Source organism: Microcaecilia unicolor, chromosome 1, assembly GCF_901765095.1.
Source record: "Microcaecilia unicolor chromosome 1, aMicUni1.1, whole genome shotgun sequence".
NCBI classification, from domain to species: Eukaryota; Metazoa; Chordata; class Amphibia; order Gymnophiona; family Siphonopidae; genus Microcaecilia; species Microcaecilia unicolor.
In genome coordinates, this window is record NC_044031.1 from 531,562,460 (window position 1) to 531,575,984 (window position 13,525).

A 13,525-nucleotide genomic window follows, 5' to 3' on the forward strand; every position below is an offset into this window, starting at 1 on the left:
TCCCACCAGTCTATGGATTGATCAGCTTGATGATATGGAAGGTAAAATTATGTATAATCATACCTGATAATTTTCTTTCCATTAATCATAGCTGATCAATCCATAGCCCCTCCCAGATATCTGTACTGTTTTTATTCTGATTGCATTTCAGCTGCAAGTTTAGTCTTCAGTTACTTCAGAAAGACTTCGTGTTCAAGTTTTTTCACTTGGATTCTTCAAGAGTTGAGACGAGTTTGTGTTACAGTGAGCTGCTGCATTCCTCTCCCCCCCGTTTTACGGGGCTGGATTGAGACATGAATTCTGCCGGCACTCCCTCCCGCTTCGTGCGGCTGTAGGGCAGCTTTGTACCCCTCCCGCTTCGGCGGTGTTGGGGTCAGTCAGCTCCTCCCGCGGTTGCGGTTGCAGGATAAGCCAGATCCCCCCGCATCGGCGGGTGTGGTGTCCCTCCCCCGCTCCGCGGGGATGAGCTGGACGGATTCCCCTCCCCCACTTGTGTGGGGATGAGCTGGGTTAATTCCCCTCCCCCGTTTCGGCGGTGGTGAGCTGGGCAGAGTGTCCCTTCGTGGGTGTAATTCTCTAAGTGCTGAGTCCTGCGGATGGAGCTTTGATATCGACATACTGAGGAGTTTCCGGCAGCACATGACCACATATAGGGAGGCAAAAGTTTGCTCTCTATCTCCACCTGCTGGTAGATGGACACAACCCACCAGTCTATGGATTGATCAGCTATGATTAATGGAAAGAAAATTATCAGGTATGATTATACATAATTTTACCATTGACTGCCTATAAATTAGGCACCGAGGGAGCCTGGTAGGAGCCTATTCTGTAAAGGAATGTGTGCACTTATTTTCCTACTAGTAAAAAAAGCCCCGTTTCTGATGCAAATGAAATGGGGGCTAGCAAGGTTTTCTTCAGAGTGTGCATGTGGGATTGTGTGTGTTCCTGCCCTCTGCCCTTTCTCCCTTCCCCTGTGCTGTCTGTCCCCTCTGCTCTCTGTCCCCTCCCCCCTCTGAGTCCTTCAGTGTTAAGTTTCCTGCTGTTTGTTTGTGTTACAGAGAGAGTGAGGGGCATCTGCCCTCTCTCCCCTCCCTCCTCCGAGTCCTTCACTATTACAGAGAGTGCGATTTCGTGCTGTGCTGTGTTTTCCTTTACTGTTTGTGTTACAGAGAGAGCGAGGGCGGGGCAGACACTCATGGGAAAACCGGATATCTCTACCGCTTCACACTTCCGGCTGGAGGCTTCATTTAGAACGTTGGTGGTGCCTTTTATATATAGAGATATGGAATACTAGCATTACTAGCAAATAAGTGTTAACATGGAGGTTTAGTTGACTGAAGACGGCATCACATAACAAAGCTGAAGCTGTAGCCACCATCTTGATACCCTCAAAACAAAGCAAACTATTAGTCCACTCCAAGCCACGCATAGGCGGTCCTTTTTTCTATTGTTTTGGGTGACTCAGTATGGTGGCAAACTCTACCTACTGGCTTCAGGTCAGATAATGGGGCAAGCACACTCCCGCCATCTCCTGTCAATTAAACCTCCTTGGTACTTAGTCATGAGCAGCTTCTCTAGCTATGGAGCTGACGTAATTATATGCTCCTATTTGACAAAGAGGGGCATAATCGACAGGGATGCCCAAGTTTTGACGTCCCCCATGAAGGGGCGGGGAAACCCGTACTATCGAAACAAGATTGACATCCATCTTTCATTTCAATAATACGGTCTGGGACGCCCAAATCTCAACATTTAGGTCGACCTTAGAGATGGTCATCCTTAGACTTGGTCGTTTCTGATTTTCAGCGATAATGGAAACTGAGGATGCCCATCTCATAAACGACCAAATGCAAGCCCTTTGGTCGTGGGAGGAGCCAGCATTCATAGTGCACTGGTCCCCCTGACATGCCAGGACACCAACCAGGCACCCTAGGGGGCACTGCAGTGAACTTCAGAAATTGCTCCCAGGTGCATAGCTCCCTTACTGTGTGTGCTGAGCCCCCCAGAACCCACTACCCACCACTACCAAAGCCCTTATGGGTGAAGGGGGGCACCTAGATGTGGGTACAGTGGGTTTCTAGTGGGTTTTGGAGGGCTCACATTTACCACCACAAGTGTAACAGGTAGGGGGGGATGGGCCTGGGTCCACATGTCTGAAGTGCACTGCACCCACTAAAACTGCTCCAGGGACCTGCATACTGCTGCGATGGACATGAGTATGACATTTGAGGCTAGCAAAAAATATTTTTAAAGAATTTTTTTGAGGGTGGGAGGGGGTTAATGACCACTGGGGGAGTAAGGGGAGGTCATCCCCGATTCCCTCCGGTGGTCATCTGGTCAGTTCAGGCACCTTTTCGTGGCTTGGTCATAACAAAAAAAAAAGGACCAAGTAAAGTCATCCAATTGCTTGTCAGGGATGCCCTTCTTTTTTCGATTATGGGTCGAGGATGCCCATGTGTTAGGCATGCCCAAGTCCTGCCTTCGCTACACCCCTGGGAACTCTGGTCGTCCCTGCAATGGAAAGCAGTTGGGGACGCCCAAAATTGGCTTTCGATTATGCTGATTTGGGTGACCCTGGGAGAAGGATGCCCATCTTCTGATTTGTGTCGAAAGATGGGCATCCTTCTCTTTCGAAAATAAGCCTGATAGGCACATAGCTTATACTATTGTATAAATTACGTGTTTAACTGTATGCCCCACCCACACTCCACCCAGGCCATGCTCATGTCTGTGCCCACCTTGCAAATACATACTGTGTAAGATAGGCACACATTTCTAGAATAGTGCATGGGCACATATTCAGCTGTGTGTATGTGTGCACATATATAGGCTGGTATTCTGATCAAATATGTGCATATCTGACACTGTTAATGCCTGTTTTGTAGAATTACTCCCTTGGTGCTTTACTGCCAGTGGGGGCTGGTTTCCGTTGAGGTGAAAAGCCCAAAAAATAAGAAAACGCTGCAAGATCAAAAACGAGTTCTTTAAATGCTCATTTTTTTCAGCAATTAACACCACTATTTGTGTTTGGATTCTAGAAATATCTAAAAGCAGATGCAGACTTGTAAGTCTTATGCTAGAGAATAGAAACAAAGAGGGCAAGTTGTACAGGCAAAATGTTTAGGCCATGGCTGTCTGATATGTGTTCAGAATGTCAAGTATTTGTTCTTTAGGAGAACGCAATTCAGTCAGTCTGATTAGTGGAGTCAGCATACCTTGGCGAACAAATACTGAACAGGTGACTGCTTGAAAGGTTGAATTTATCTCCCTCTGAGTTTAAATGAAGTTTCCAGTTAAGAACCACAGCATCAATGGAAACATGGATGAAAGCTAGACACCATGCCAGATTTAGCAACTACATAAAGTAGAATAGGCTTGAAACAAGTTCATGTTTACCCTCTTATCCTACATACTCTGTTACAGAATTATCATCTAGGTCAGTGATTCTGAACCAGTGTGTCACCAGTGTGTCTGCAGGCTGAGGAGAGCAGAACAGGGAATGAGGTACTTGATATCCATATAACCATATAACCGGTCCTTTCTGTTTCACCATTACCCATAGTGTTCACTGCTGCCACCAGCCCCAACTGGAAATGTTGCAAATCTGCTCATCCCTACCCAGCAGTCACCACCTTTCTTTGCATTACTTTCAGTAATAATGAATGGTATATACGGGATTTTTTTTTCCTTGAGCCATGAACTGTAGTGTTCAGTGTGTCACAGATGTGAACATCATCTGTCAGGTGTGTCACAATGGAAGAAAGGTTGAGAACCACTGGTCTAGGTTCATGGGTAAATGTTGGTATTCTCATAATTTTTGCCCATAAATGACTAATCTGGCTATGTGCTATTCTGTAGCTACACACACGTCTTTGATAGCAGATTGCAGGTGGGCTTTCACTTGGGTGGAGTCTGGGCAGGGCCCACAGTTACATGCATAACTTATAGACTACTATAAATTACATGTGTATCTCCCAAATCTATGTGCAAGCATTTACAGTTCTGTGGCTGGTATAAGTGCTTACCCTAAAGACATATGCACATATTCACCTGGTTGTGCCAGTATTCTGTAAAGGCGCCTACTTTCGTCTGTGGAATAGGCTCTTTATAGAATTGCTTTCCATATGCTTAAGAGGTGAAGGCATAATGCTCAGCAGGCTCCGATTCGCTTGAATGCTTATGGTTCTTGGCTTAAGCTGGGGAAGATATGTGTAAAGAACTTTTGCTTTGATCCTGCCAAACAGCTGATTCAGGGGCTGGGCAGGATGGAGAAACACAGTGCAACCTGGTGCATTACTCCCACTGCATAAACTGTAGATTCCAGCGAGGACGAGGAAAGAGGGAAAGAAGAACAAGAAATGCAGTGGGAGCTCTTGCTTCACCGCCAACAACTGATTTGGGGTAAGGGAGCATGGCAGAATGGAGTCTGATGCCATGGGCTGGATTCAGTTTCCCTAGGGCGAAATATTCTGCACAACTGACTTCAGCAGTTGCAAAATTAGTCTGTCTTCCATTACAAGAGAAATACCAAGATAACACTGGTTCTGTAATGGATCTGTGACAGGCTGTAAGCTCTAGTGAAAGGGAAGGAATTTTGTTCATTCTGTTTTCAGTGATAGCTCAAGAATGAGTTTCATTTAGGTGTTTGTAAGTATTTTTCTGTCCTTGGAGGGCTTTCAACCTCAATTTTTGTACCTGAGACAATAAAGGATTAAATGGCTTGCCCAAGATAACAAGTATTGTCAGTGGGATTTGAACTTCATTTTCCTGGTTCTCAGCCCATTTCTCTAACCATTTGATTACTCTTCCACTCACCTCAGGCACTCGCATACAGTGCCTTGTGAAAGTCTTCACATCCTTGTACATTTTTCACCTTCAACTGCCTAAGAAAAATATAATTCAAAATGCATAAAAGTAGACTTTTTTTCACTAAACTACACTCTACAATTTCAGTGTGGGAAAAAAAATTGTAGAAATAGGCAAAAATAATAAGAAACCAAAATGTCTCAACTGCAAAGTCTTTACACCTTTGTCAAAGCAAACTCAAGTGAACTGTTTCCAAAAATTGTCTTAACAAGACCCATACCTTAGTAGAGCCCACCTGTGTCCAGACACAGTAGTTGTGCTGGGTGTTATCCAGGCGCCAGAGCTGGCTTAACAGGCAAATTAGTGAGATACTGACTCGGGGTGCACTACTTAAAGGGTGCAAAAATGCCCTACTGCTGATATCACTACTTCAGGAACCTCCTCTCCACAGCCCAGTGCCTCTCCTCCATGTGCTCAGAATCTCTCTCCCCCCTTCTCTAGCATCTCCTCCTCTCTCTCAACCCACCTCTTCTGTCCATGGTCCGGCTTCTTACCCTGTCTCTTAATTTCCCCTTCCCCTGTCGTGTACTTTAAAATGTGTCTCTCCTTCTTTAGAAGTTGCTAGGAGAATCAGAAACAGTTTACATATGCCAACGGCAGCGGGCCCCGGAGTTTTTCCTCTGTTGTGTCCTGTCCCTTCTGATGTAACTTCCTGTACCTGGATGACAGGGACATGGTAGAGGGATGAATTTGGAGCTGGCAGCCACTTTCGTACACTGGACTGGGAGGTTTGTAACTTGAGAGATGGGTAGATGCCAGGCTGGGGGGGGGGGGGGGGGTGAGGGAGTGTTTGATGCCGGAGGGAAGGGGGAGAGAGATGCTGAACTTCGGGAGGGAAGGAGATTGACTGCTGATTCAGGCAGGGTGGAGTGAGGGGAAGGGGGCCTATGCAGGGGTGGGGTGTGTAGATGCTGATACAGATGGGGTGGGGTCACCATAGCAACAATTCACTCATGGGCCGATGATCAGAATCAAACGCAGGCGCTAGAGGCTGTTAGCACCATACTAGCACCTGCATTTGCTACCGCCCCATGATCAGAGCCCCAGAGCGTGTGAAACAACGCGCTCGTGGGCTCTGAACGCAACTACCATGCAAATGCATGCTAAACCTATTCCGCCCCAATGATCAGTAACCAGCGCGCCAAACATTGGTGCGCTGTCCGCGGCAAACGCTATTCCAGCTCGGAGCAGACGTTAGGGTTTGCAGACCATTGGGGAGGATTGGTGAACCCTGTCCGGCATGCATTTGCATGGTAAGAGACCCCCCATTCCCCCCAATGCAGCAGCCCCCCCCCCCCCCAGTGACAAGGGGGCTGGAGGTCCGATGGGTCTCCAGCCCCCCTAACCCCCTCTGGCATCCCGTCACATGCCCTGGTGGCCCAGTGGGCAACGAGTCAATCTCCCGACTGGTGGTCTAGTTGCCCTTCCCCACCCCCCTACCTTCATTGGAGGAGGGAAGTGGCCTCCCTCCTCTTCCTTCGGCGCCGAGGGGGGTCAGGGGTACTGGAGGGTTTGACTCACAGCCCACTGGGCCACCAGGGCTCCAATGTGAGGGTATGCCAGGGAGGGTTAGGGGGGGCTGGAGACCCATTGGACCTTCAGCCCCCGTGTCGCTGGGGGGGAGGCAGGCTGCTGCATTGGGTGGAATGGGGGGGGGGTCTCTTAGCATGCAAATGCATTGTGGACAGGGCTTACCATTCCTCCCCAATGGTCTGCAAACCTTAATGCCTGCTCCGAGCTGGCATAGGATTTGCTGCAGACAGCGCGCCAATGTTTGGGGGGGGGGGGTCAAGGGGACTGGAGGTCTGTCGGACCTCCAGTCCCGTGTCGCTTGGCTCGTGATGGGGGTACTTGGGGTGTGGTGATGTTTGACAGGTCTGGGCTTTTGACAGCCTAGATCTGTCAAGCAAGTGCTGGGAGGATTGTGTCCGAGTGCAGGCGCAATCCTCCCACACTTTTACCCTATGATCAGAGAGAATACGGTGCTTAAATTTGCATGCTATTACCTCTGATCATAGGGGCGGTAAAGCCCCGCGCTGTTCTGGCTCTATTTTTATAGCTTTGTTTGGAACAGCGTGGGGCTTTCAATCATCTACCCATCAGGAATCACAACCCCTTGAGCTGACAATGCCAGGAGTGTTTCAGTCTTTCTGTTATGTTGTCAGGAAAACTCTGCTCTTGTTTCCATGACATACACTTTTGGAATGATATCATAGAAAACATTTTGTGAAAGGTTGCTGAGACAACAAAACTGAATTTCCTAAGGTGTGTGTGTGTATATTCTAGCTGTAATATTATTCTAGGACATAATTAGTAAAATGTATTAATTTTACCTTTTTTCATTTATTTTATTATGATCTTCATAACAAGTAACTAAGATCATACTCATAGGGGACATTGTTAATATCAGTAGTGATGCTCATAGTGATACTGTAGTGCTACGAATATTGGCAATATTTCTCTAAGAGTATTTTAATAATGTTAAAGTTTGAAATGGAAATATATTTTAAATCTGCACAAATCAGCAAAACTGTTCGTATTGTTGTTAAAGGTTAACATTGTGTTGCTATGAATTTCATGGCTCAGAATTACTTCCTGTAGCAAAGCTGTTTCACTATGAACATTCACGTGAAATAGTGTTAGTGTCTACTTCAAGCAGGGCCGATGTTAGGGGGTGGCAAATTGCCCTGGGTCCCTAAACCATAGGGAGCCCCAAATCTGCCTTGCTAAAGGAATCATAGGCTGAAGGCCAGCTTTTAGGCCCCCTCCCCAGTTTCTTCCCTGGGTCCCTGAGGAGGAGATTCTATATATGGCGCCTAAAATATTGGCGCTGAAATTGGTGCTGACTAAGCGTATTCTGTAATTGGCACCTAGATTTAGGCACCGATTATATAATGCTCTTAGTTGATAGTTCAGTTTCTAAATCTGCGCGTATCCATTTACACCAATGAAAACTCAATGTAAATCCCTGTGTGTAGTTTTAGGTGCACTGGGCCATATTCTGTAACTAGGCACCTAAATTTTGGAACACCCACAAAACACCCATTCCCCCCACCACATCCTTTTTTGCCTGCACGTGTTAAAAGTTTGGAGCACTGTGTTACAGAATACGCATAGCAAGTTGTATGCCTAAATTCTAATCAGTGCCAATTAGTGCTCATTATTGCTTGTTAAGTGCTGATATCTTGTTTAGCCAATTAAGTTGTGTGCAGTATAATAGAATCCACGCCTATTTCGGCACCTAAATCTAAGTGCAGTCTGTAAAATCTGGAGGTGAATGTCTTAACACCAGCCTTGACTTCAAGGGTCATGATTACATAGTTGCTTTAATGTCTTTGTTCATGGCAATAATGTACTGCTCTGAGCATATGTAAAAGTATAGCTGCTACTCTTCCGCAGAAGACTGACATTTTATGGTTGCCTTTGGGTTGTCTGGCTGGATGAGCTGAAGAGTTGTGCCATATTTCAGACATTCAGTCTAAGACCACTTCGGGCTTCTTTTACTAAGCAGTGGTAAGCCCAACGCAGGCTTACCCTGCGCTATACAGAAAGTACTGCCTGGTTATTTATTTATTTTTGTAGCGCCGGAGTGTACCCGGCGGTAATCGACACAGCCCGGTTACCGCCGGGTTAACACTATAGCCTCTACCGCCACCTCAGTGGGTGGTGGTAAGGGCTTCCCTCTGAAATGGCTGCACGACAAATGCTTTACTTGCCACCCAACCCCTTCCTATAGGAAAGCGAGACTTCCCTTTTACCAGCTGCGGACCTTTAAGCAATCCTTATCCTTCTTGACCTATCTGCTACTTTTGACACTGTTGATCACCACCTACTCCTTGATATTCTGTCCTTACTTGGATTTCAGGCTCCGTTCTGTCTTGGGTTTCTTCTTATCTGTCCCATCACACTTCTAATGTATGCTCTGGTGCATCCTCCTCCATTGCTATTCCATTATCAGTTGGTATACCTCAGGGCTCTACCTTCAGACCTCTTTTCTTCTCACTCTGTACTTATTCCCTTGGGATTTCTGATCTCCCATGGTTTCAATACCATCTTTATGCTGATGACTCCCAGATCTACCTCTCCACACCAGGAATTCAGGTGCAAGTCTCAACCAGTATGTCTGACATTGCTGCCTGGATGTCCCATTGCCATCAGGAACTGCACGTGGCCAAGACTGACCTTATCTTCCCCCTAAACTCACCTCACCTCGCATTCTCTATTTCTCTGGATAACATTATCATTCTTCCTGTCTTCTCAGCTCAAAAGCTTGAGGGTCATCTATGATGCCTCTTTCTCTATCTCTTCACATATAGAACAGACTGCTAAAACCTTTTGTTTTCTTTCTCAATAACTTCACCAAAATGTGTCCCTTTCTTTCTGAACACAGTACCAAAATCCTTTTCCACACTGTCATCACTTCCTGCTTAGATTACTGCAACTTGCTCCCAGGTCTCCCACTAAACCATCTTTCTCCTCTTCAATCTATTCAAAATGCTGCTGCACAACTTTTGCCAGTGTCACAACACTCAGCCTCTCTCCTTTAGTCACTTCCTTGCCTTGTTACACATTTCTGTATCCAGTTCAAACTCCTCTTACTGACTTACAAATGCATTTATTCTTTAGCTCCTCATTATCTCTCCACGTATTTCTCCCTACACCCCATCCCTGGGACTCCATTCAACAAGTAAGTCATTCTTACCTAAACATTTATCCTTCACCACTAACTCTAGATTCTGTTCCTTCCATCTTGCTGCGCCATACGCCTGGAATATACTTCCTAGGTCAGTGTGTCATGCTCCATCCGTAGTCTTATTTAATTCCAAGCAAAAAGCCCACCTTTTTGAGGCTGCTTTTAACTCTTTACCCCTTATTCACATGTTCAATACCCATAATTCCCATGATAAATGTAACTCCCTAATCCCTTATTTGTCCCTTTTGTCTGTCTTGGATACATTGTAAGCTGTGTCAAACGAGGACTATCTCTTACTTGCTGTGTATATCTAGTGGCATTGTAGAAATAAGCGGTAGGTGATGATCACACTGTGGCTTGGTAGCTGAGACATATTCATAACTGAACAGAATATAGCTGAGCAGATGGGAGTATGAAGCTTGCATTTTTCTGCCATTTACTGTTACTAGAAACCCTATAATTCTTTATCTACTGGAGGTTTAGGCACATTGCATATTTTCAAGGCACTTAGACTTACAAAGTTGCATTGTAACCTATGGAACTTTGTAAGTTTAAGTGCTTTGAAAATGAGCCCCATTGTCTCGACATCGCACTGGAATCTTGGTAACATTGAATGAGAGGAGGCTTAAACACCAATTTCTTGCATTCCGATCTAGGGGTAGCTCAGAAAATGTATTTTTAGCAAATTGGTAAAACGTAATTTCACTGGGTCATTGTTATATTAATTTGTGCAAAGCTAAATGTGACTTTGTTTCAGGTGGAATGTTATGATTACGACAATGATGGGTCACATGATCTAATAGGACTTTTTGAGACCAGAGTTTCACAGCTTAAGGATGCATCACCCGCTTCACCGGTAAGTTCCATGTTATGCAGTATTACTAAATTCTGTAAATTACTGTTGTGATGCAATGATTATCTACTTGTTATAAGTAATGGTATAGCTTGTGGAAATCTGGTTCTGATAAATCTATCCCAGAGCTGGAATAAATACTAACTTTTGAGTTCAAGGCTAGAGTAGAGAGATATGGGAGCCATGTTTGTCCACTTTTAAAGGTAATCAATAGAAATAGAAAATGAGTTCAAGTCTAATAGTAGTAGTGATTTATGGAGATATATGTAACCCTCTAGAGTTTTTTGCTGTTTTCTTGGCAACCGCTTTGAATTTCTCAACGAGAAACTTTATGTACTTATTGAGTCATCAAACTTACAGATTACTATTAAACATTTAATTATCTTAACCTATGCTGATGTTACTGACATTTTAGCATTACTACCTAGCAATTTTTGTGCATTAAAAATGTTCGAGCTAAAACACAGTAAATTAACATCATTCAAATGATATAATTAACAATGTGTCAGAATTTTGCAGTCACTGTGAATTCCCAAAGTGTCCACCCCCAGCTTTAACACAGGCCTTCAGTTACTTTGGGATGGTCTTACCAGCCTCGTCAATTGCTCCCTGTTGCAGGCCAGATTATCTGCAGTGCTTCCCTGAGTTCAGCGATTGTTTGCAGCTTTGGTTGGAGATTGTGATAGACCTCCACATTGCTCCCCAGACAAAAGTCTATGTCACTGTGATATCATTAACAGTAAGCTGGTACCCCATTTTTCTTTCTTTCAAATAATGGTAGTTTTACAGTTTAAACATTTTTGAGCACACACAAATCGCTGGGTGGTCACGCTAAAAAGTCTGTAACATCACCATGTTTAAAGATAATCTTATCCCACCCTAACCTATTCTAATATAGGCGTTTCTATTCTGCTTTACCTATATACGCTCTAGACATATCATAACCAAATAAAAAATAGGATAGATCCCATTGAATTACAGTGATGTACATAAAACGAATGCTCTTCATAAAGAGCCCTTCAAATACTGGGCAAGCAAATAAGCCATAATTGCTCTCCTAAATACAGAATAACAGGTATTATGTTGGATATCTTTTGGTAATTTGTTCCATAGCTCCGAACCTCTTCCTACTAAAGATCTATGTCTAGTAACGGCCTTTCAACACACCAAAACTGAGAGTATGTTCAACCTAATTTCTGAATGGAACAAAATATTCTAGTTGCTGAGTAAAAAGAGACCATATTTTGGAGATAGGAGCTAATCCATTCAAAATTTTGAAAACAAACATCAATAGTTTAAATTGAATTCTTTCCTGGACTGGCAGCCAATGCAGTTTAATCAAAAGTAGGGTGGCATTATAAGTAGATCTGCACCCCCCCCCCAAAAAAAATGTTTATCCACTTCATTTTGCACGTGCTGTAGACATCGAATTTCTGAGCCAGGTAGACCCAACAGAACAATGTTCCAATAGTTTAATTGATTTATAATCATTGCCTGCAGCACAGTTCTCAAACGAGAAGTATCCAAAAATTGTTTTATCCTATGAAGTAGCTTAAGTTTTAAAAAAGCTTTCTGGACTATTTCATTTATGTGTCTCTCCATACTTGGAATAGGAGTAAAATTACTCCTAGAATTTTAATACTAGTTTGAAAAGAAATCTCAGTGGACACCAACCTTGTTGTAGAACATGGTATCACTATCTTTTCTTTCCACCCATAAGAGATTCATTTTACTAGGGTTAATCTTTGTCATTCATAAGCATCAACTGAGAAATTCTATCAAACACTGTAGTCATCAATTCTGTAGTTTCCTGAAAAATTTGAACCACTGGAAATAATAAGGTGATAGCAGCAGCATAGGAAAAGTAGGTTATAAGTGATCTAATTAACTGATGTAATTCACTTAAACATTGAAAAGGAGAGGGGAAAGCAGAGACCTTGTGGTATGCCCCAGTCCATGTGTCATGGCTTTGACAAAGATCTATTCCAGATAACCTGTGAAGTACGATGTTGTAGAAATCCAGAAACCCACCATAGAACTGTGTCTGAAACACCTATATGAGCTAGTTTTCCACAAAGGATTTCATGATTAGCTAAGTCAGAGGCCGCCGACAGGTCCAATTACATGGCCATTGTCAGGAAGCCCTTATCCATATTAGGTTTCAATTCTGTCATCAATTCCAAAAGCAGTGAGTGCTAAAATTGGTGCAAAAGCCTGACTAATATCCAGTATTTGATACTGAAAAATATAGTCCTGTAATTGCATCCCCATCACTGCCTTCACCATACATAAGAACATAAGTGTTGCCATACTGGGTCAGACCGAAGGTCCATCAAGCCCAGCATCCTATTTCTAACAGCGGCCAATCCAGGTTACAAGTACCTGGCAAGATCCCAAAACACTACAATACATTTTATGCTGCTTATCCTAGAAACAAGCATTGGATTTTCCACAAGTTCATCTTAATAATGGCTTATGGACTTTCAGGGAGTTATCCAAACCTTTTTTAAACCCCGCTAAGCTAACTGCTTTTACCACATTCTCTGGCAATGAATTCCATAGTTTAATTACATATTGAGTGAATAAACATTTTCTCCGATTTGTTTTAAATTTACTACATGGTATCGTCATTGTGTGCCCCCAGTCCTAGTATTTTTGGAAAGAGTAAATGAGCAATTCACGTCTATCCATTCCACTTCACTCATTATTTTATAGACCTCTATCATATCTCCCCTCAGCCATCTTTTCTTCAAGCTGAAGAGCCCTAGCCGCTTTAGCCTTTCCTCAGAGGGAAGTTGTCCCATACCCTTTATGATTTTCATCGCCCTTCTCTGTACCTTTTCTAATTACATTATTTCTTTTTTGAGATGCAGTGACCAGAGTTGCACACAGTATTCGAGGTGCGGTCGCACCATGGACCTATACAAAGGCATTATAACATCCTCACTTTTGTTCTGGACATTATGATTTAAAATAAAACCTGTGCTAAAATAGTTCAAGTTAGTGGTAAAATATCAGTAGCCCATGTTCATAATTGTACCCCTAAATGCTCCCTGTTAAGTACAAAGCCTGTAAACATTCAGCACAATCGATTTTTTGGGGGGAGAAACACA

At 43.8% G+C, this 13,525-nt stretch overlaps 1 protein-coding gene across 4 annotated transcripts in view; it reads left to right on the plus strand.

Annotated features, from left to right (window-relative positions):
• The window catches only part of CPNE3 (copine 3), a 144,878-nt gene that overhangs the window by 71,127 nt on the left and 60,226 nt on the right, over positions 1–13,525 (plus strand). For all 4 annotated transcript variants that reach the window (XM_030216255.1, XM_030216273.1, XM_030216246.1 and 1 more), the window contains exon 8: positions 10,317–10,415. In XM_030216255.1, coding sequence (XP_030072115.1) covers positions 10,317–10,415 — 99 coding nt within the window. The remainder of the gene's footprint in view (positions 1–10,316; positions 10,416–13,525) is intronic.